At 39.8% G+C, this 21,816-nt stretch overlaps 1 protein-coding gene and 2 long non-coding RNA genes across 3 annotated transcripts; 2 read left to right on the forward strand and 1 right to left on the reverse strand.

The window, feature by feature from the left end:
* The first annotated feature begins 13,327 nt into the window (after positions 1 to 13,327).
* Positions 13,328 to 14,043, forward strand: LOC116201575. Its single transcript, XR_004155899.1, has 2 exons — positions 13,328 to 13,535; positions 13,715 to 14,043. It is a non-coding gene; the product is annotated as an uncharacterized LOC116201575 (long non-coding RNA).
* Positions 14,044 to 14,917: 874 nt separating this feature from the next.
* LOC116200729 lies at positions 14,918 to 16,661 on the forward strand. The gene is made up of 2 exons (XR_004155729.1): positions 14,918 to 15,074; positions 16,207 to 16,661. It is a non-coding gene; the product is annotated as an uncharacterized LOC116200729 (long non-coding RNA).
* Positions 16,662 to 16,804: 143 nt separating this feature from the next.
* LOC116200728 (protein PHLOEM PROTEIN 2-LIKE A10-like) lies at positions 16,805 to 18,763 on the reverse strand. Its single transcript, XM_031531586.1, has one exon. The coding sequence runs from the start codon at positions 18,341 to 18,343 to the stop codon at positions 17,123 to 17,125; it is 1,221 nt and encodes a 406-aa protein (XP_031387446.1). The 5' UTR covers positions 18,344 to 18,763; the 3' UTR covers positions 16,805 to 17,122.
* Positions 18,764 to 21,816: the final 3,053 nt, after the last annotated feature.

Genomic DNA, 21,816 nt, shown 5'->3' on the forward strand with positions numbered 1-21,816 from the left:
TTTAGAAAAAGTTTATGTCTTTCGTATAATTTAGGCGTTTTTAATCATATTTAAGCAATGTAAAACCCTAGGGTTACTGTGCTCTTTGCCCATTTTCAGATTCGATTTGAGTTGGATGCCAATTTCCTAAAAATTCGAAGAATCAATAAGGATTGAAGGTTGTAGTTCTAGTATTCTGCGGAATCAACGGGTCTGCGATGGGTTTTTAGCGTGTACGCTGCGTCAGTTGGTATCAGAGTTGCATTCGTTCTTGGATCAGCGATGCCGCCCCAAAGAACTGTTAATCAACTTCGTGCTACGGAGGATGACGAATTGGATCGGAGGATCGAGCAGATCATGGATTCTCGGCTGGGGGTGTCGTTGGAGCGTAGGCTGGACATGGTTGTGGATCGCTTAGCCGAGAGGATGGGAGCGCTGATGGAGGCTCGACAGAAGGTCAACTCGAGGTGTGGCCAAGTCCTTAATCCGACTGCGGACTTGGAGGATGACGAGTATGATTCCTATTTTCAAGGGGAAGCGACTGAGTATGCTGGGGGGGATCGTAGGAGAGGTTGATTGCCGACCACAGAAACGGACTAGAGGCGATGGGAGACCGGCCTAAGGATCGATATTCCTGAATTCTAAGGGGGCTTGCAGCCGGAGAAGTTTATAGATTGTCTAGCGACGGTGGAAGAAGTTCTAGAGTTCAAGGGGGTACCTGATGACAAGCGGGTACAATTCGTGGCGACTCGACTGCGTGGTAAGGCGACGGCTTGGTGGCAACAAGTGAAGCTTACCCGTAGCTTAATGGGGGAAACCTAAGATCACGTCGTGGGAAAAGATGAAGAAAATTTGAGGGGCTGCCTTTCTACCTTATTATTTTCAACGGATCATGTATCAACGCCTGCAAGACTTGAGGCAGGGTAGTAGGTCGGTGGACGAATACGCCGGTGAGTTTTCCTAGTTGGTTGCTCGTAATGTGCTTCAAGAAATCGAGGATCAGCTAGTAGCGAGATATATAGGCGGATTGAGAGTGCAGTTACATTACACAATCAATTTGTTCGACCCTGTTAGTGTGTCTTCCGCCCATCAGAGGGCCCTGATTGTTGAGAGGCAGCTGAAGTGAGAGGTCAGCGAGGTGACCAGTGGAGGAATCGTCGTTCCGGGTTGTCCGAGCTAGCGGTGGTAGTACTGTTCTTGGGCGTCCGTCGAAGCCTGCCAATATTGGACCGAGCAGTAGCGGAGCGAAGTGCTTCAAGTGTGGAGAACATGGACATCGACAGTCTGAGTGTAGAAAAGGGGAAAAGAGGGCGATGTTTATCGAAGAGGATCAGTTTGATGACGCAGTTTTTGAAGCGGGAGGCGATGGAGAGCCCAAGTTCGATGAGGAGGAGGAGATTGTGACAGGAGATGGGGTGCCCAATCTGGTGGTGATGAGGTCTTGTATGACTCCGAGAGCTGCGGACGAAAACTGGCTGCGTAACAACATCTTCCAGTCCACCTGCACCATTGAGAATAAAGTATGTTGTGTCATGATAGACTCGGGCAGCTGCGAGAGCATTGTGTCTGCTGAGGCCGTGCAAAAGTTGGGCCTGCATACTGAACAACATCCCAAACTATATAAGCTGGCGTGGCTGAATAAAAGAGGTGAAGTAAATGTGTCGAAGCATGCTCTGATTACATTCTCTATTGGCTCTCGATATAGGGATTCTGTTTTATGTGATGTTGTTATTATGGATGCATGTCACCTGTTGTTGGGAGGCCCTGGCAGTTTGATAGGAGCTTAAGCCATGACGGGAAGACCAACAAATATAGCTTCACGTATAAGGGGTTGAAGATTGTACTAGTGCCGAACAGGGACAAAGTCGCCATTGAGTCCCGACCTGCGAATCCAGTTCCCGGAACCAAGCTATTGTCCCTTGCCCGATTTCAGGATGAGTTACATGATGCGGAGTTTATGTTTACTCTCGTGGGCGTGGAGGTTGTAGAGGAGGACATTGCGTCTGTTGAGTCCTTACCGATTTTGAAAGAATTCCAAGATGTCTTTTTTGAGGAATTGCCAAATGGACTACCACCTTTGCTAGACATCCAACACCATATCGATATTCGGCTTGGCCAATCTCTTCCGAACAAGCCACACTACATAATGAGCCCGGTTGAACATGAAGAGTTGAGGAGACAGGTAGAGGAGCTGGTATCGAAGGGGTTCATTTGGGAGAGTATGAGCCCGTGTGCCGTCCCAGTGCTTCTAGTACCCAAAAAGGATGGATCCTGACGTATGTGTGTGGACAGTCGAGCCATCAATAAGATAACGGTCAGGTATCATTTTTTCATTCCTCGTTTGGATGATCTGCTTGACCAACTGAGTGGTGCCAAGATTTTTACTAAGCTGGACTTGAAGAGCGACTATCACCAGATTCGGATTTGGGTTGGTGATGAGTGGAAGACCGCATTCAAGACTAGGGAGGGATTATTTGAGTGGCTGGTAATGCCGTTTGGGTTGTCAAATGTGCCGAGTACATTCATGAGAGTGATGAATTAGATTCTGGGGCATTTCATTGGCAGGTGCGTGGTTGTGTATTTCGATGACATCTTGATCTACGGCGCCGACCCCGAGCAACATCAGACCCACTTGCGTGAAGTATTCTCTGTCCTTCGACATGAGAAACTCTATGCTGTATGGAAGAAGTGTGTTTTTATGAGGTCGGAAGTTCTTTTCCTTGGTTATATTGTTTTTGCTGATGGTGTGAGAGTTAACTCGTCCAAGGTCGAGGCAGTCAGACAGAGACCTAGACCTGCGAATATTATCGAAGTCAGGAGCTTCCATGGTTTAGCCTCCTTCTATAGGCAGTTTATTCCTCACTTCGGCGGTATTATGGCTCCCTTAACCAACTGCATGAAGGGCGGCAGATTCAAGTGGACTGAGGGTGCAGAAGCGGCATTCTAGGAGATCAAAGAGCGTTTGACGACTGCCCCGATTCTTGTCCTGCTTGATTTTCAGCAACCCTTTGAGTTGCATTCTGATGCGTTGAAGGTGGGAATTGGAGCAGTTTTGAGCCAGAACTGCAGGCCAATTGCCTTCCTCAGCGAGAAGTTAACCGGGGCGAGGATGAGGTACAACACTTACGACGTGAAGTTTTATGATGTAGTGCAGGCGGTGAAGCACTGGCGGCACTATCTTTTTCACAAGGAGTTCATTTTGTATATCGACCATGAGGCCTTGAAACACCTTCATAGCCAGGATAAGGTGTCAGCCCGTCATGCATCGTGGGTGGCTTACTTGGAACGTTTCACTTTCGTGGTGAATCACAAGAGCGAAATCACTATTCGCGTTGCTGATGCTCTTAGTTGGAGGCGTAGCGTTCTGAGCAAGATGACGGTTGAGGTATTTGGTTTTAGTTCTTTTGCTGAGTTGCTTGAAGTCGACCCCTATTTTTCTGTGGCACTTGTTAGAGTTTGGGCTAGAGAGAGAACGAAGTATGTATGATTTGCTTTTCAGGAGTAATCAGCTTTGTATCCCTGAATGTAATTTGAGGACCCACATTATCCAACAGCTACAAGACGAGGGTCATGTGGGGAGAGACAGGACCTTACATTTGGTCCAAACATCCTATTTCTGGCCTATGATTTGTAAAGAGGTGGAGAAGTACGCGCAACGCTGTAAGGTTTGTCAGGTGTCCAAAGGTACTGCAACTAATGCGGGGTTGTACGTGCCCCTGCCGATTCCCTCGTAGCCATGGTTGGATATCAGTATGGATTTCGTCCTTGGCTTGCCCCGTACCCCGCGAGGCAATGATCCTATATATGTAGTCGTTGACAGGTTTCCCAAGATGGCACACTTTATTCCGTGCAAGAAAATCACTGATGCTGTGCGGGTTGCTCGGTTGTATTTTCGGGAGGTTTACCGTTCGCATGGTCTACCTGTCTCTATTGTGTTTGATAGGGACACCCGTTTCTTGAGCCATTTCTGGCGGAGCCTCTGGAAGATGGTGAGCACCCAGTTGAACTTCAGTATGGCTTATCACCCGCTGACAGATGGGCAAATAGAGGTAATTAACAGGTCCTTGGGCAATCTGTTGAGGGGTCTATTAGGGAAGCAAGTGAAGAGCTGGGACTAGAAGTTGAGTCAGGCAGAGTTTGCGCACAATCACGCTGTTAATCGCAACACCAGCTTTAGTCCCTTCCAAGTGGTGTACTTCGTTACTCCCAAAGGTCCCCTTGATCCGTTACTAGTGCCGAATAAGACCAGGGTCCATGAAAAGGCGGCTGACTTCATTCACGGGTAGTAAGAGATTCATGAGATAGTGCAGAATAATTTGGAGAAGGCTGCCAGGAAATACAAGACCGCTACTGACCGAAGGAGAAGGCAAGTGGAGTTTGAAGTTGGCGATTTTGTCTGAGCTGTCCTTGCTAAGGATCTTTTTTCTGCTGGTGACTACTACAAGCTCGCTGCCAGAAATATTGGTCATGTGGAGGTCATAGAGAATATCAATCCAAACGCCTATTGGCTTAAGCTTCCCAGCCACATTCGTACTGCTGATGTGTTTAATGTGAAGCACTTGATTCCTTACGCAGATGATAGCTCGGAAGATGACAATTCGATGGCGAGTTCTCTCCACCCAAGGAGAATGATGCAGCAGAAGACGTGACAAATCGATACCTCGAAAAAAATAGGTTTTGACGACCCTGTCTCGAGGGAAACGGCTTCCGAAGCACAACTCATAGCCCTTGGCTATGAAAAGACAAGATTTAGGCCGAATTCCATCATTAAGGGCCTCAAATGAGCATTTTTATGTTATTTAGGCGTTTTTACAATTTTAAGAAAAACTTATGTCTTTCGTGTAATTTAGACGTTTTTAATCCTATTTAAGCAATGTAAAACCCTAGGGTTTAACGGTTGTCTTTTGATCATTTAATAAAGTTTTGGAGCTACTGTCCTCTTTGGTCATTCTCGGATTCGATTCGAATTGAATGCCAATTTTCTAGGAATTCGAAAAATCAATAAGGATTAAAGGTCGTAGTTCCGGTATTCTGCGGAATCAACGGGTCTGTGACAGGTTCTTTACGTGTACGCTGCATCACAAGGGATTTACCGAGGGAATATCCCACGATAATCCGCAACTTTATCGAGGCAGCTTCCCTCAATAATGCCTCGGTGTCAATACCAAGGAGTTTTCGAGGGAATTCAAAACCCTAAAACCCTTGACATGTCATCAAACCTCATTAACCAATGCACCCGCCCGAAGACCTCCGGGCTCCCGCCCCATGCACCCCGCCGTACTAATTCCCTAGAAATTGGGTCTTCATGGTGACTCGAACATGGGACTCCATCTTAGAAGGGGTCCCTACAAATGTGCCACTTGTTGCCTTTGTGATATTCATATACAAGCAAATATACTCGTTATTTAATTCGAACTATTAAATAAAATAATTAATTTTTTAATTAAACTTATTCCAATTATCCAAAAAATTAGAAAATTAATTTAATTATAAAAACTAAATTTAAGCAAATTTATAATTAATTTATTAGTAATTTTACGATATAATTAATTAATTATATATCCAACTATAAATAATTACAAATAAATTAATTCAGCAAAAAATTACAAATAAATTAAGAAAAAAACTATATTTGCAGCTTCATATATATATATACCGCGGGCCGATCGGTCGAGTATAATGTGGAAGATTAAGATCCGAAGCTAGCTAGATCTCTATCGTCGACGTCGGATCTTGAGATCCGAAGCTTTACTCTCGCTGCGTGCTCTGCCCACTCTCTGCTCTCTTTTTGTCCGCGCGATGAATCGATGTCATCGACGCTATGTAGCTTTCTCGATCTCGGGCGCTTTGGTCATTGCTCTGGTTTGGTTTGTGGCTGCTTGCGCTGATGGTACGCTAGCCCACATTTCACCAGCCAGAATGCTGCATTTGCTTGGTTTGTCGGAGCTCGGATCTGAGCTAATTAACGGCTGGCGCGGTGCATGCAGAGAGAGAGGGTAGACGAGACACAAATTTGAGCAAGGGAGGTCGAAAGTCGAGCCACACTGAAGCTAAAGGTCGATCGGAGGTCCACCCGAGTGCTGCTTCGAAGGAAGTGCGTGTTTGCGAGTGAGGAAGAGCTTGGCCGGAAGTCCACCCGAGGGTGCTATGGCTGTGTGTAATAGCTCGAGAGAATGAGAGAGAAGGAAACAGAAGGAGAGAGACGACAGAGACTTCAATCCAGCTAACGGTCAATTTGGCTAATCTTTTTTAATTGTATTTCCGGCGGCTTACCGAGGAATCTCATTCCTCGATAAAGCCGAATTCCTTAAAAATATATTTTTCTTCTTTCAAGGAATTTTCCCTTGATGAAGTGCTATTTATTTTTCTGTTGAGCACTTATCGACGACATACCGAGGAAAATTTCCTCGGTAACTTAGCTATGACTTTTCCGCCAATATGCCGCCACTAATTCACCAGAAAATCTTTGTGGCACCTTATCGGCGAGTTTTGGAGGGAAAATTATCGAGGAAAATTTTTCGTAGGTAATCGGCATGTTTTTAGTAGTAATGGTGCTTTATCCAAATTCAGCATATTTATATCATGTCACGTTAATTATGGTAAAAGAGGAACATGCTGCCCACCTCTTATATATATATGTCGATAATAATGAAGTATTTAACTTCCTAGTCAGGGCAACGCTGACACCCGAGCGAAAATTAAATTCAGCCAATAAGACATCGAATACAATAACGTTAGTGGACTAACTACCAAACAAGAAAAACGAAGACCTCATGTGAAAAGCATAATATTGATAAAACATTATGTTTATTGTGGCTAGTTAATTAGCTTTACATCATGCTTAGAGAAATGGCATGCATAAGAAATGACATACATATGCATAATCACTTGATCACTGATCTAGATGCTTTTGGCCTTTCAGCTCGACCCTTTCATTAGACTGTTTCACTATCGATTACCACGCTGCAGTTGTCATCATCGGCCTCTTCTCTATCGGCTGTAGAGATCAATTGCAAACCTTCCGAATCATCCTTGGTTTCGATCTTAATGCAAGCGCACCGCTCTAGGGATATGAAAAACACTGCAGCCATACCATGCATGATTCGCGAAACCAGCCCGTCGAGACTCTTGCAAGAAAACACACCACTGCCATTGTACACCGGCGTCTGAGGCTGTTGGTTAGTGTCAACCGATTCGGAGTTATAGCACAAGTAAGAGCAACGAGGACACCGCCAAGGCGGAGGTGGAGGAGGTGGAGGAGGGGGAGGACAAGGTGGCCGAGGCGGAGGTGGAGGTGGAGATTTCATTTATTGATGAATGGAAACCCTCCACAGAACAAATATATGCGTTTGTGCACTTTGTTCGCAAATACATTTTTCAAATTTATCTTTTTTGCCATTTTATTTATTTTTTTCCCGAGGTGGCCCATTTTATTGTATATCAATGTTAAGAACTTAATTTTTTAAAGGAAATTAGGATTAACCACGGAATTAAGAAATCCAAAGGGATTACTGGGAGAAGAAGATAGTACATATATTCTTGTCGAATTTGTTCTGGAAAGGTGCAATTTTACTTGATGCCATAGCCTTTTTATGCTAAAACAAATTTTGGGAAAAGTTATATGCTTTGCCTATAATTCAAGAATTGTCGAGCCTGAAGTTGTTCGTCAGAAATTGATGTTGATCTCTTTATTTATTTTGGTTTTAATTTGTCTTTGCTGGTATGGGAATCAACTCCGCTAGGTAAAAAGATTGACATGTGATGCCAAGAGATAAATTCAACCAATTCGTATTAGTGCAAGTATATATATATATATATATACAAATCTTTGATTTTGCTTATGAAATAATTATTTATAAAAACTTAAATTTATTCTTCTCATAAATTTTTAAATTTTTTTAGGAGTAGTTTGATTATACCTAAGGCTCCGTGATACCAAAGCCGACATTTCCTCCATCGCTTAACTAGTTTCCAATGGTTTTCTTAATAGATTTCTGGTTTTTCCTAATAAATTCATTTTGTAACCAGTTTTGCAGGAACAAAGATATTAAGTTTCTAATTACCAAAAAAAAGACATTACTTATTCACAAAAAAAAATCTTTATGATTATAATAAGTTCACTTTATTTATCTCATATTTATTGCAGAATTTTCACATTGCATTATTGATGCAATAATCTAATCTTAGCTTATTCGACTTGTATTATGCTCCATATTATTTAATAAAATTCATATCATTATTAGAATTATATTTGAATGTATTCAAATAATATAAGAAGTCACTTGTAAAGTTTTAACAATAGCTTAACATAGTAGATGGCATGCTTTCGTCATCGAAATTGTTGAAATATGGGACATGATATCCTCTTAAAATGATTGGTGGATATATATATATATTGTGCAAGAAAAGAAAATATAAATGAAGAATGTCTATGAAAGTAAAAGAATTAAAGCGTAAAGGTGTATATATAATAAAAAGAAAGAAAGTTATATAAAATTGCTAGAAAGTTTTGAAAAAGGAAAAAATATAAACATAAATTTTTATTTATTACTGGTAGAAAGAGAATTGAACAAAATTCAGTTGAAGGATTTTGGTGCACACAATAATCTTGGGCTTTGACACGCAAGAAAGATTAATTATTTTTTTGACTAACCCTGTATTTGGGAGACATGAATGGAAAGAATGAAATGGAATCAACGGGATAAAATAATTCCACTTTGCATGATTTATTCTATATTTCATTCCATTCTTTTCATGTCTACCCGCGTATAATCCCATTGACAATATTAAGATTAAGCCCTCTTTTAAAAAAACTTGAAGATCAATGAATGTCCATTAATTACAAAAATGGATATAAGAGGAAAATGTCCAAGAGGGCAAATTACAGAGATAGAAAAATACAGCAGGTCCGCCTAGACTACTATAAAGGAAAACTAACATGTGTTGAACACATCAAATAAGACCAGGTACAATTGCAGAAATATTTCCTTATGCTATACTCCGTTCTCAATCTCTCGAGACTACACTAAGAACTCCAGTGAAAATCGGGAAGCAGATCATAGCGCAATCCTTATGGAGATTGTTTCTAGAGAAGCTGAGACAAAATGAGTCTTGAATCGGTATCCGGCTCAAGAACCCTTCACATATCACACATCTAAACTAATGCAATCCACCAAATTCTAAATGGCTCAATCTCTAAACATTCAAATCAAATCAACTAAGTTTCTATGATCAATTCAAATCAGTGGTAATCTAACTAATCAAATATCAGCCAGACCATCAAATCAGAGTATTCCCCTTCTTTGATCGGTCAAACCAATGAATGTCACGAGTGAGCTGAAACTTGCAAAGAATCAAAAGTACCTTTTTGTACATTAGACCAATCTTCTTTAGACAAATCTAAGCACCTTTTTTTTTAAGTATTGGCTTTGTGGGAGATGTAAGTATAAAACTTTATTATACTCAACTCAATCATATTTTTCCATAAATTCAATACTGTAATCATTACTATTTTGTATTTTTTTTCATTTAATAACAATTTCCACTCATACTTTTTTCCTAAACGTTTTTATAATTAATTTTTTAATAATAAATTCTTTATTTACTTTCACATCTATATGCATACATATGTATAATCTCATTCATCTTGATATTTATCAACACTAGCAATCATTACACAAAATCAAGTTAAGTTGAATAATGATCCAACTCGAAAACCAAATGCAAACGTACTTATTTTTTAGGTGAACGATATTACATTCTTTTGATAGGATTTATATTTAAGATGTTGTCTTCAAATTCTCTTATTATTTGAGTCACTGTCGTATTCGCTATTGTAACATTTTTTTTCCAGTGTGCACTATTTCAAATTTATTGAAAATGCATGAGATCATACACACGAATAATGTATGACATAAATCATCCGTAGAAGTATAGCTAGATTGCATACAAAACATGTGGCTATTGAAATTTCATTGGACTTATACTCATAATCATTTCTACTTAAAAGTTCAAATTATTAAGTGTTGGTACCTAAGTCACATATAAACCCATTGATTACTCTTAATTTTTTCGTGTGGGATTTCTACTTTCAACACTTGCCCTCACATGCAATTTTTTTTTTTGCATACATGTTGTCACGTACTCTTAATAACCGCCCTCAATAACTGACATCGAGCCGGCCTCTTCTTCCATGCTCGTGCAAGAGGAGACTTACACGATGAGCACTTTTTGTTGTTTCATTCACTGTCTGAGAGAAGACTTACTCCGTGCTCAGGCAATGAGGGACTTACACGAGGAGCACTTTTGGCTGCTCTCAATACTGCCTGAGGGGAGACTTACACGAAGCGTACTTTTGGCTGCTCTTAACACTGCCCGAGGGGGTACTTACATGAGACGTACTTTTTGCTGCTCTCGACACTGACCTGGCATGGTGTGGTTGCGCATACGCGAATGGGAGCATAACTAGAGAAAAAAAAGTTTCCGCTAACTTTTTTTCCTTGAAATTCCTCTATATTTCTAATTATAATTTTCCTTTAGCTAGAAGCAATATAATAATAATTGCAAAAGTGAGAGAAAGCTAGGCGGTGAGAACTAATTGACATTGCATTTGATAATGAAGTTAAGTTTGATTTAGTTTGATTTGAGGATATAAAGATAAAAATAGTTGCGAAAATGGTAGTGATTATATTGTTAAATTGAGAAAAAAATATTAAATAGTTGAGAAAATTTAATGATTGAGATATTGAATTGAGGAAAAATTATTGAATAATTAAGAGAATTTGGTATTAAAAAATTGGGATTTTTACCTAAAATGGTCCATGGTTTACCCATTTTGTCAAATTTATCATATGCTTTTTTTGGTCAAATCTATCACATGGTTTACTTTTTGCATCAAATCTATCCCGGCGTTATCTTTTCCGTTAACATTTAACTGTCGTGCTGACGTGGCACGTGGAGAGATAATGGGACACACTTGCCATGTGGGCGCCACGTCAGCATAGCCGCTAGATGTCGACGGAAAATATAACGCTGGGATAGATTTGATGCAAAAAGTAAACCATGAGATAGATTTGACCAAAAAAATTTATATTATAGATTTGACAAAACGGGTAAATCATAAGTCATTTTAGGTAAATTTTCCTAAAAAATTTATCGTAATAATAGATAAAAAAAAGGAATGAGAGAGAATTTGAAAAAAAAATTAAAAGTAGTAATTATGTTATTGAATTGAAAGAAAAGAAAAATAAAGTAAAGTTAAGTTAAATGAAGTTCGATTTGATAAAACAAACAAAACACTTGGGCTAAGCAACCGATATGAATACCTTTTCTTTTCTTTGTTTTTTTTTATATTGCCCGCTTTTTAATCTTTAATTTTTATTTATTCTTCTGTTAAATAAAATTTCCTCATGTATTTTTCTCGAAGAAATTACTGGTTTCTTTTTCTTTTTTTTATAAGTCTTTACCGGTTGCTTTAATGAAATTATTCACGTATTTTTTTTGTAAAAATTCCGTGATTCAGCAAAAAGAAAAATTAAAGATACACAGACACCCAAAAAGAAAGAGGAGACGCACCAAGCTTGAACTGATTGACCAGAACTTTCACGTTTTTGCATCCAAAGAACATTTCAATGCTTTTCCTTTTGTCCCTTTTCCCCACTCTTGTCTCTCTTTTTTTTTTTGCACCACCAAATATCCAAAAGTCTTCTATGCCTAGACTAATTCACTTTCAAGACAAGTCAGACCAACTAAGGGTTGAAACTTGTTTAATCATAAATTTTTTCCACTCACATGACATGAAATTTATACCTTATATAAGTGTCATAAGCCCCAAACCATTAAAAGTTTAATTTATGAGAGTTCTTACATATAAGTCTTAAAAGGAAATCCAATTCTTTTAAAAGTTAGATCAGCATTCAAAATTTAAGCAGAGAAATTTCTATGTTTTAGTCCGACAAGCAACTTATGATTGAAGAATTCTCGTGTCGGGATTAAAAAAAATACATATTTTGAGCAAATTTGGTGATGGAAAATTATGATAATGTAGAATCGCCATCAATTGGTGCATAATTATTGGTCTAGCCTAAGAAAGGCAAAGAGAGGTCAAAGGAAAAACATCAATGATGATCAAACTCAATTTTTCTTCCTGGTAGGCCATTTAGTGTTATATATATTGGGTTTGTTAAAATTCCTTCATATTTCTCGGTTATTTTAGCACTTAATTACCATGTACGCCAACATGCAAGGAAAATGTAATTTTTACTTAAGAACATGTACCCGCGAAAATTTCAGCAAGTAAAAAATCAAACTCAAACAAAGATCACCCTCCTATTTTCTGAAACTCAAATTTTGATAAATTAACTTCAAGATAGATCAGTTGTTTTCATGGCTAGGTCCAAGCTAACATCCAAAAGAAATTAAAGTAGAAGTTGCAAGCGCCAAAAAAAAAATACAAGTTACATAGGAACATAATGATCATAAAAATTTCGATCCATAGGAACAGAAAAAGATTTCACCTAACTGATTGTTGACTTATGCACAAGATAAATCGTGTGAGATTGGTTAGACTTATGTATCATATACACAGAACCATAATACATTTGATGATCTACGACAATTAAAGAATCCAACGTCCATGATAATCTAAGTCATCATTTCCTCTCGGTCGTTAATTAACCAAATGAGATTGTTTAAAAGACTCATACTTCACATTTCTAATTAGTACAATCGGATTCAAAACTTGAAATATACATCCAAATGTGAAAGTAACATAAATCATTGGTTTGATCTTTACTAAGAATAAACTTTTATATATGGGTCACGAGTTGAGATTGTCTCTATCATTTCTGCCTGCTTTTTCTTCCTATGTTATTAATTTCCACCTACCTCAGTCCATTCACTCAAACAATCACACATTCCATTAGATTTGGTTTAGATTAGACTAAGCAAAACAATATCTGGTGGCTTGGTTCCTTCGGTAAAGTGAGAAGTTTCCTATTAATAATCACTTTGATTCTTATGGTCCATCAATTATTTATATTTATTTATTTAGGAAGATCACGAGATATCCTCAATTTATTAGCCGAAACTAATTCTCACTCGAATATTGATTTGACCCTACCTACAAAGTGCTTCCAGTGGATTTCTAATCCAAATCCATCCACATTTGAATGCAGTTTGTTAGCTGTGCTAAATCTCGTGATTCAATTTTAATCAAAATCCTTACCGGGTGGGAATAATAATCTTATTTTTCGTTGAAGGTGAGAATAACAGTCTTTATTCTTGTTCCTTTAAAGATTGCACTGTGCATCGTCAATAAGTCTTCATGCTTCCCCAAAGTTGACACCATCTTCCTTTCTTCTTTCTGTATATATTCCTCAACACTAATCTCTCTGTCTCTCTTAAGTCTTAAAGAAAACCGAAATAAGGTAAAGAAGAACAGAGAAAAAACTGAATAACAAGAGCAAGGCAACGGCTAATTTCTCTGCCTCTCTCTGTCTCTCTTGCTCTGTTCCACCCTCGCCTTCGCCGCCTGTCGCGCCCCCGCTGTCTCCGAGGTCAGTCGTTGAAGTCTACTCCATTGCAACTCAGTATATGTAACTGTTTCTAAAATGAGAGATATGATAGAACATAATATCGCGTCTCAGTCGTTATGTTGATGAAATGCTTTTGTGTCGGTCTGCAGTGGTTACAAACAATATCTGATTGGTGTGAGTGTGTTTGTTTTGTCCCCTAGAATGTTGTGGAAAGAGAGGATGGAGAGGCAAGAACGAACTACGAAGGTGGCTGCAACGGGTTTGGAGAAGAAGAATGCTTAGTTCGAAGAACTCTGGCTGCCCACATCGACTATATGTACACCCAGAAGCAAATACCTTGATACACTATAGGGTGCTATTACATGCAAAATTAGTAGAAATTTTCGATATGGAAACGTTCCCGGTTCGATCTATAGTGAAAGCAGTGAGAAGAGATCCTTCTGATCTCGGTTGTCACTCACTGTGTTATGCAATTTAGGTTACTGCGGTTGTATTTGGCTCTTCGGATTAAAATGAACCAAAATTAAAATCTATAGTTTAGCCTCACCTTGGCCAGATCGAAAACGATTTCATCAGGAGATACAAAAATTCCGACGAGCATGCTTAAGCTCTTCATTGAAGTCCTTTGGCTAAATAATATGGACGTACTGGTGACCGGAAGTTAGTCATTCTAATTTCTAAAGGGTCCCATATTGATTTTATTTTTTTTTGTTTCAGTTACAAAGAAATTTCATCGTTGTGGTACGATGAAATAAAAAGAGTCACTAATATCTAATAAAGATATATAAATAATACAGCACGAGAAGTGAATTCTTAGTTAATAAGCATGAATGTGCACCGCTGTGCTACGCTTTCCTTTCTCATATCTCACGTATTGATCTTTGGTAGCACAATTCTGTCTCCAACATCAATCTACTGCTCTGAGCAATGAACGTGGGGGCATGTCACACCATTGAAGAGGTCAATCTCATGGATTATCCAATCCAACAATTGGACCGTTCAGTATTCTTGTGCAACCGTTAGATCAACACGTTAGGATGCATTCCTAACTGATTCAGTAATTGGACATAATAATTTGTTATCAAAGACAGGTTATAAATTCCAAACTCTAATAAAGGAGCATTCAGGTGGAAATTTTTCTACCGCGATTCTTGTTTCAGCAAGCGTCGCCATTCCAAACATTACACGACCGAGACCATTTTCTTCGATAATCCGTTTTAAATATGATATGGATCAGATATTGAGAAGATGAAAATACGACATGTAAGCACGAACAGCCGTCCCGAACCTATCGGGAACTAATGGCCCATGGGCCCACGTCCAATCAATCCAAAAAATGGGCCTTCTCGTCTACATGGGCCAACTCCAGTCCCCCTTGCAAGATCCCGTCCCCCGGTTCTTCGGAGAAATATATGAGCAAGCTGAAGCAGTTCACTGAGAGAGTGAGAGTGATAAATCCCCTGAATCCAAGACCAAGAGCACGCATCTCTACCTCTTCGCATGCTCAATGTTCGGGAGAAGGAAGTTCCTGTCGTTCCCTATGGTGATTGGAGCTGTCGTGTGAGCAATTTTTATCTCTGTCCCCTCCCTTCCTCCTCGTTCTTTTGATTTTGAGACTCACTTATCTAATTTTGGTTGCTGCATCCGTTTCTTCCGAATTGTTATCGTTTGCTCCACCTGGGCTTCATTCCTGTGGCGTCGCTGCTTGATCTATATAATCTTCTGGGCATTTTAACGAGCCGTTTTTCCCAAATTAGTGCTTTGTCGGATTGAATTTATGGCAAATTTTGAGTTTTTCAGGGAGCCATTTGGCTTAATTGTTCGGATTTTCTTGTCAGCTAGTTGAGTTTATTGGATTTGACCCTGTAGGACACTAATTTATGTGTAAAGTTCGTGTAGCAGGGAGCTATCAGATGAATTTTAGGTTACCTGTCTTTGTAGAACACGATAATTTCGATGTTTGCGATTGATCACAAGTTCAAAATGGTGGGCTAATAAGGGGTTTGTCCGGTCCCCCTATGTAATCGTCCGGGCCCTTTGCAAGCCGTTCGATCAACTCTTTTGGTGGCACCGACACGGCGACTTCACAAAAAGTCGATTAGACTATATGTACACATACAAGGCATTGCCGGATAACCTTCGCGAGTAAGATTTTAGTTGCTTTAATTGTGGGTCAGAGTTTCCTCATTCTGCTCATCAGAATATCGAATCTGTTTAACTGGGTTTCTGCTACCATCGCATTTCTTGCTACGTAATGCACACAACCTTATTGCTCTGTATTGCTTTAATTTGACCCTTCATCAATTGCTCTTTGGAGTAGTCTGCATCAGTTGCATATATTATAATAATAAACTTTGGCTCATAAATCTTGTGCTCAAAGTTCTACTGTTTATAAGATTTTCTGTTTTGAAGCGAAAGCCGGAAGTCTCATATCTTGGTCTGATTCCGAGTCTTTTTTCTTTAACTCATGGCCTGTGTAGGCCTTTTCATCTATGTTTCTGCAGATTCAGTTCAGTTGGGAAACCTTTCGTGTATTACTGATATGTTATGAGATGTGTCGATCTCTGCATGTTTTCATGTATTATGGGAGTTTTCACTACAGCCGGTGGCATTTAAGTAAAGAACTGGATCATACAGGAACACTAGATCATGCTATGAAGCTGAAAATGATGAAATATTCATCTTTCTGCAGGATCGGAGTAGTATCTGGGAAGGCGATATTCGGACCTCCGCTAGATGAGTACTGGAAGAAGAAGCTTCAAGAAGAGGCACCTGCAAAGGAAACCAATGCAGCAGCCTCCACATCCAACAGCTAAACTTGCGGCTGCAGATACTTTCACATGAAAGGTGCAAGAAAACAGCATTGTTCACCGGTTGTCAGAGAGTTTCTCTCAGGTTTATTTCCTCTCGTTATATAGCGTGTTGCAATGGGGCAGAAGTGAAGGGCCGGTGCCATAGTTTAGAGTTGTGTAGGATTTGATCTTGACATTGCGCATACGTCGATAATCTTTTATTTACACAGGAAAGAGAAACAAGAAAGATCGTCTTTTCTGGAATATCGTCCGATTTTTTGGCTCACTGCAGACTGAAGCTGAAACAACATTCATTTGTGCATTCAGACATGAATCATAAGAATAATTTTAACTCTGTGCCCGAAGTTCTAAATGTGAATTGAAAACTTCTGCGGATCCTATCCTAAATCAGGTCAGTACCATAGTGATTCTTTTCGACCTACTAGATCAACAGTAGTAGCTGGTTTGCACGAATCTGGACAGCCAGCGCCCATGATAGAACTTGTCACGGCACAAAGCAATGACCAAAGAAGCAGGATAAAGTGTTACTCCGATAGGATTGTTACACGGTTGGACGCGGTGACCCAGTAACACCTTTGCTGCTCTCAAGAAGAGAACGTGAAAGTGAAAGAATTGGAGGCTATACACAGACAAAGTCTACCATACAGCTTAAATGTCGATTCCCTGTATAACACACACAATGAAGCTAGGTGAACAGTATTGAGGATCGTAATTTGAAGAATCTGAAAATTCTCGTACGTAATGTAATATCAATGGACAGACAGATATATCTAATTTGCAGGAGGAGGAGAACCATCATCGCCATCGCTCATCGTCCTCGACTGGTGCCAAAATCCAAGCACTTTCCAGCACGTGCAGGCACACAGAGAGACAAACCGTGGTGATCACATTCGACTTGGCTGTCACGTACCTCATGACTTGCCGTCCCCGATCTGTGACCGTCTCCTGGACGTGATTCACCCTCCTAACCATTCCTTCACAAGCCTTCTCTAGTGCAAACTCCATCACTGACCTCACCGTCTCGGACGTGACCCTCCCCGTCAAATCGAGAACAAGCTTCTTGTTCCTCGGGACAGCCAGTGTGGAAGAGACTTTCGTAACCCACCCGTTATCCTTGTTATCATTATCATCACTGCACAAATCTTCTCCTTTCGAGTACTCTTCGATGGCCAGGTCCGGCAACCCCGATCCTGGAGATTTCTGGCCGTTCGGGTTCGGGCTCGTCAAAACATCATGAGAGGTCCTGACAAGAGTTTCCACGGCATTGTTACAGACGGATACAAGCATCTCCTGCACCTTCGCGTCGTGCTTTGGGTTGGTCATTCCCGCGAGGATCTCGTCGTATGTGTTGATGTCCATAGTCTTCTCGAGATACACCGCTATCGCAGAGCTCACAAACAATTGAATGCAATCTCCAATCAGTTCTCTACCCTTATCACTGCACAACAAATTGACCCATGCAGGAATAGCACCCGATTCCGATCCAGCGCCCCCCGTTTGATCATAAAAGGCCATGACCAAGCTCCTCGCAAAGCTGCCCACGACAACGGAAGCGAAGCCCGACCCAGCGGGTGTGAATATCTTATCGAGAACCCGATCGGCAAAGCTCGAACTTCCACGGCTTCCATCACTATGGCTGGACCTATTATAGCCGCGCAGTATCCCCAGAGTTAAGGCCTGTGTAACCCCAGTGACAGACCCGGTGAACTCTCGCGACTTCGCAATCTTTGATATTTGCTTAATGCTGTTTGGGATTTCATCAGAATTGGACCGGAGGAACTCGTTGAGATCCTTCGAGACGATCCCGATCATCTCGGAGGAGTCCGAGACAGCCTCGGCCACCGAGACTACAGCTCCAACGAGCTTCATCAGCCGCCGCCTCTTCCAAGCCACAGAAGGCAAATGATAGGCCCTGTACAAACCATACCAAGAAAGCCCGAAAGCCCCGAGCAGCAAAATCCACTTCTTCCGTTTCCGGGAAAACTGGAAACCCGTCTCCATCAATCTCGCATCCATCGAAGACGTAGGGAACCGAATCAATCACAGAGCCCGCGCCAAGCTCAGAAATTTCCAGCAGATTACTACAGGCCAAGCCGAAGTACGAGGTCCCCAGTTCACATTTCTTGTCGGGGTCGTTGAATTCACGGAAAATCGGAGAAGAACAAACCGTGTAAGGAACAGGGGATGGAAATGGATGATGCCGGGGCAGATGGGAGTCGCAGGAGGTGGCGTCTCGAAGACGGGGAAGCAGAAAGGGGGCGTCTCTTGGACTTTGGGAAGTTTCTAGAAGGAGGAGGAGGAGGTTGCTTCGATTGGATTGGATTGGATCATGAGATGAGAGTGAATGATCTGCAAGTCAAACGCCACCACCGCTAGCTATGAAGAGGCGAAGAGAGGAGAGGAGGAACGGGGAAGAGTGAAGGAAGAGAAGTCTCAAGAAAAAAAAAAAAAGGGTCTTTTTTTCAGGGAAAAATGGGGCCCACATTTAGGGGAAGTGGATGGAGCTGAGTGAATGGGCGAGAGGCCCACACTTATCCTAACAGAATTGGTGGATGATTTGATCGGATTGTCTGAGTTCAAGTGGGCCAGACATGGATGGGGCCCAAAGCTCACCTGCCTTTGTCAGAAAAATCAAAACCACTTATGTACTTTTACTTCCTTCCTCGCTACTGGTAAGGTCGATTGAAATTTCGTGATCTCATGACCTCGTGGGGATTGAGATCATGACTTCTATGGGGGCTTAAATCGCATGATCGGTCGAGACTTGATGAGAGATCAAACCGCGGTCGCTATTGTTTTCAGTTACACCAGATCTGATAGGATCAATAGTCCCGACGTGGTGAAGGTGGGCGCCTAAGTTGAATCTTCTGGGCTCGATGGCCTCATAAGCCGAGATGCGAAAACCTTATCTCGGAGCTTTGGATTCGATTTGACCCTCTGATGCACGATTCAAAAGCATAGGGGAGTAGCAGGGAATAAATGTGTTCAATATATTGCTTAATTATAAACTTCGGTCTGTATGTAGAAGGTGGCCGTTTACGCTGTGTTTAGGAAATATGGAAATTACCAACGTGGATTGGTTCAAGCGGTTTGATGCTTGTTCCTCTTAAGTAAGGTTTCGAGTTTGAGTTTTGTTAATAGAAAAAATCCACATTAGGTCGACTCAGCTTGACTAAATTAGTCGGAGTCTAAGTGAACTTCCGGATACCATGGTTCACACAGATAAAAAAAAAAAGAAGGGAAACATGGAAATTTAAATTGTATATGTTTTCTTGAAATCATCAAGCATTTTCTTTTCATGAAAGAAAGTGGTTTTCTTTCTTATGATATCACGACTAACGAGATAGTCGAGGCTCGAACTACGAACACAAGTGCATTGTAGCGAACAACTACGAGCCGAAGTGATTATAGGAAAAAAATAAATAAATAAAAAGATATGAGGCAAGATTTTTTTCTAATTATAAAGGATGTTTATGAGTGAGAAAGAAAAAGTTAAATAAAAGAATATGAGAAGTCGCATTGACAAAAATCGAATATAAAATCTTTTGGTTCTACGGACCAACGTGTATCATTATTCTGCACCATCCATTTTTCTTCCCCTAAGCAAGATTTGGGGACATTATTTCCTCATCATGACTTATTATGGCTCTTTTAGTTTATTTCTCTCACGTTTATAATAATCTCATTATTCAAGCTACTATTTTTAGGGGGGGCTGCTTGATTGTTCTATATATATATGGACTAGTTGGTTTTGTTCTGTATCAATACGCAATATGAGTTGTTGCCATCCGATGTATAATTACACATTGGCTCCAGCTCAACCAATACATAAAATTGTATATATCCAGATATATCCCTTACCACTTAAGGCATCAGCTAGATTGATTATTATATGATGATAAATTCAAAGCGAAAACTCAAAACGAAAAATAAAACAATTGGCAAAAAGAGATTTAATAATTAATTAATAGATTAATAGAATAATAGAGGGAACCAACAGTGCAGTTGGCACGAACTAAAGAAGAATTGGGGGACTAAAGAGAGAGAAGAACCACATAGGGAAGGAAACAAATAAAGCAATGGAGGCCAATGATACGAAAGGATAAATGTATTTTATTTTGTAGTATATTGAAATATAACAAAATGGGAATAGAAAAGGCAAAAAAATATTCAGGAACGGGAAAGAGATGAGGAAGGTAGGCTTCAATATCATGAATTTATACCAAAACAATTTTATATAATCGTTCATATAGTAGTGTCGGTGATGAATGAATAAAACTATTTTAACGTTTTCTATCCTATGTATGGGTAATAGGACCTAATGTCATAAAATCTTCTCTTATATATTTAAACACATATATTTATTGTATTTTCAAGTTGGTCTATACTAATGCGCATGGAAAGTTTTGCAATTACACGTAAATGGAATGTAATGGAACGACGATCATCTCCTTTAATTCCATTTGCTTATAGGATGACACTTTCATGAGTTAGTCATTTCGAATGCATTTTCCATTTGATTTGTTGGAATGTTATTCCTTCCAAAAACTTAAAAAATTGTTCACTTCATCATTTTTACTAAATCTCATATGCATCGTATATTTTCTGTTAATTTTATATATCTAAAAATATAATGTAGAGAAAGGTATCTTAAAAATTAAGTTCACATTTTAATATGAAATTCATTCCTTTCCTTTTCAGTCCATGCTTGTGTATGAAAACGGGCATACAATATAAGTCAGAAAAATATTTTCGATGTTATTTAAATGATCCATGCCAGGTACTGGGTGCAAATAAGCTATGTTCTATTGATACGCACTTTCTGTGATGAAATAGAATCGCCGGCTTTAAGTCTTTGATATACTGAAGGAGGAGAATTTGGAGAAGTCATCACCATACTGGGAGAAAAATTATTTTTTGTAGTTGTCCACTAATGAACCAATTAATTATTTCGTTATCACGCATATATAGATGTGAAACGGAAAAATTACTGGAATGGAGTTAAAATACTTTACTCTTGCTTGTTATATGTAAGACAAATTTAATTTTGACAGGAAAAAAAAAGTGAGAGTTCTCACATCATTACCAAGATTAACAATTAGGCAAGAAAAATCAGGCTTATCTTTACAAAAAGAAAAAAAACACCCATTTCAAGCATTGTCAGGGTGAAACGGGGTCCCGGGAGATGCTCCCAATTCCAAACGTTATTTTTATAAGTCAAAAATTACGTTGGAGGAGCCCTAGAAATTTGCTCAAAAGATTTTCAATTAATTTAATTAGGGAAAATAGCCCTATATAACACAATTTTTATCTTATTTTCACTCCCTAGCACGTTTTTAAAAGTTGTCACGATTTAGCACGAATTATCATTTTATTCCCGGATCTAGCACACCGTTAAACTCCGTCTAAAAACCGTTAAACACCGTTAGACGGAGTGTAACGGTGTGCTAGATCCAGGAATAAAATGATGATTCGTGCTAGATCGTGAA

This window comes from Punica granatum, chromosome 3, assembly GCF_007655135.1.
Source record: "Punica granatum isolate Tunisia-2019 chromosome 3, ASM765513v2, whole genome shotgun sequence".
Taxonomy (NCBI): Eukaryota; Viridiplantae; Streptophyta; class Magnoliopsida; order Myrtales; family Lythraceae; genus Punica; species Punica granatum.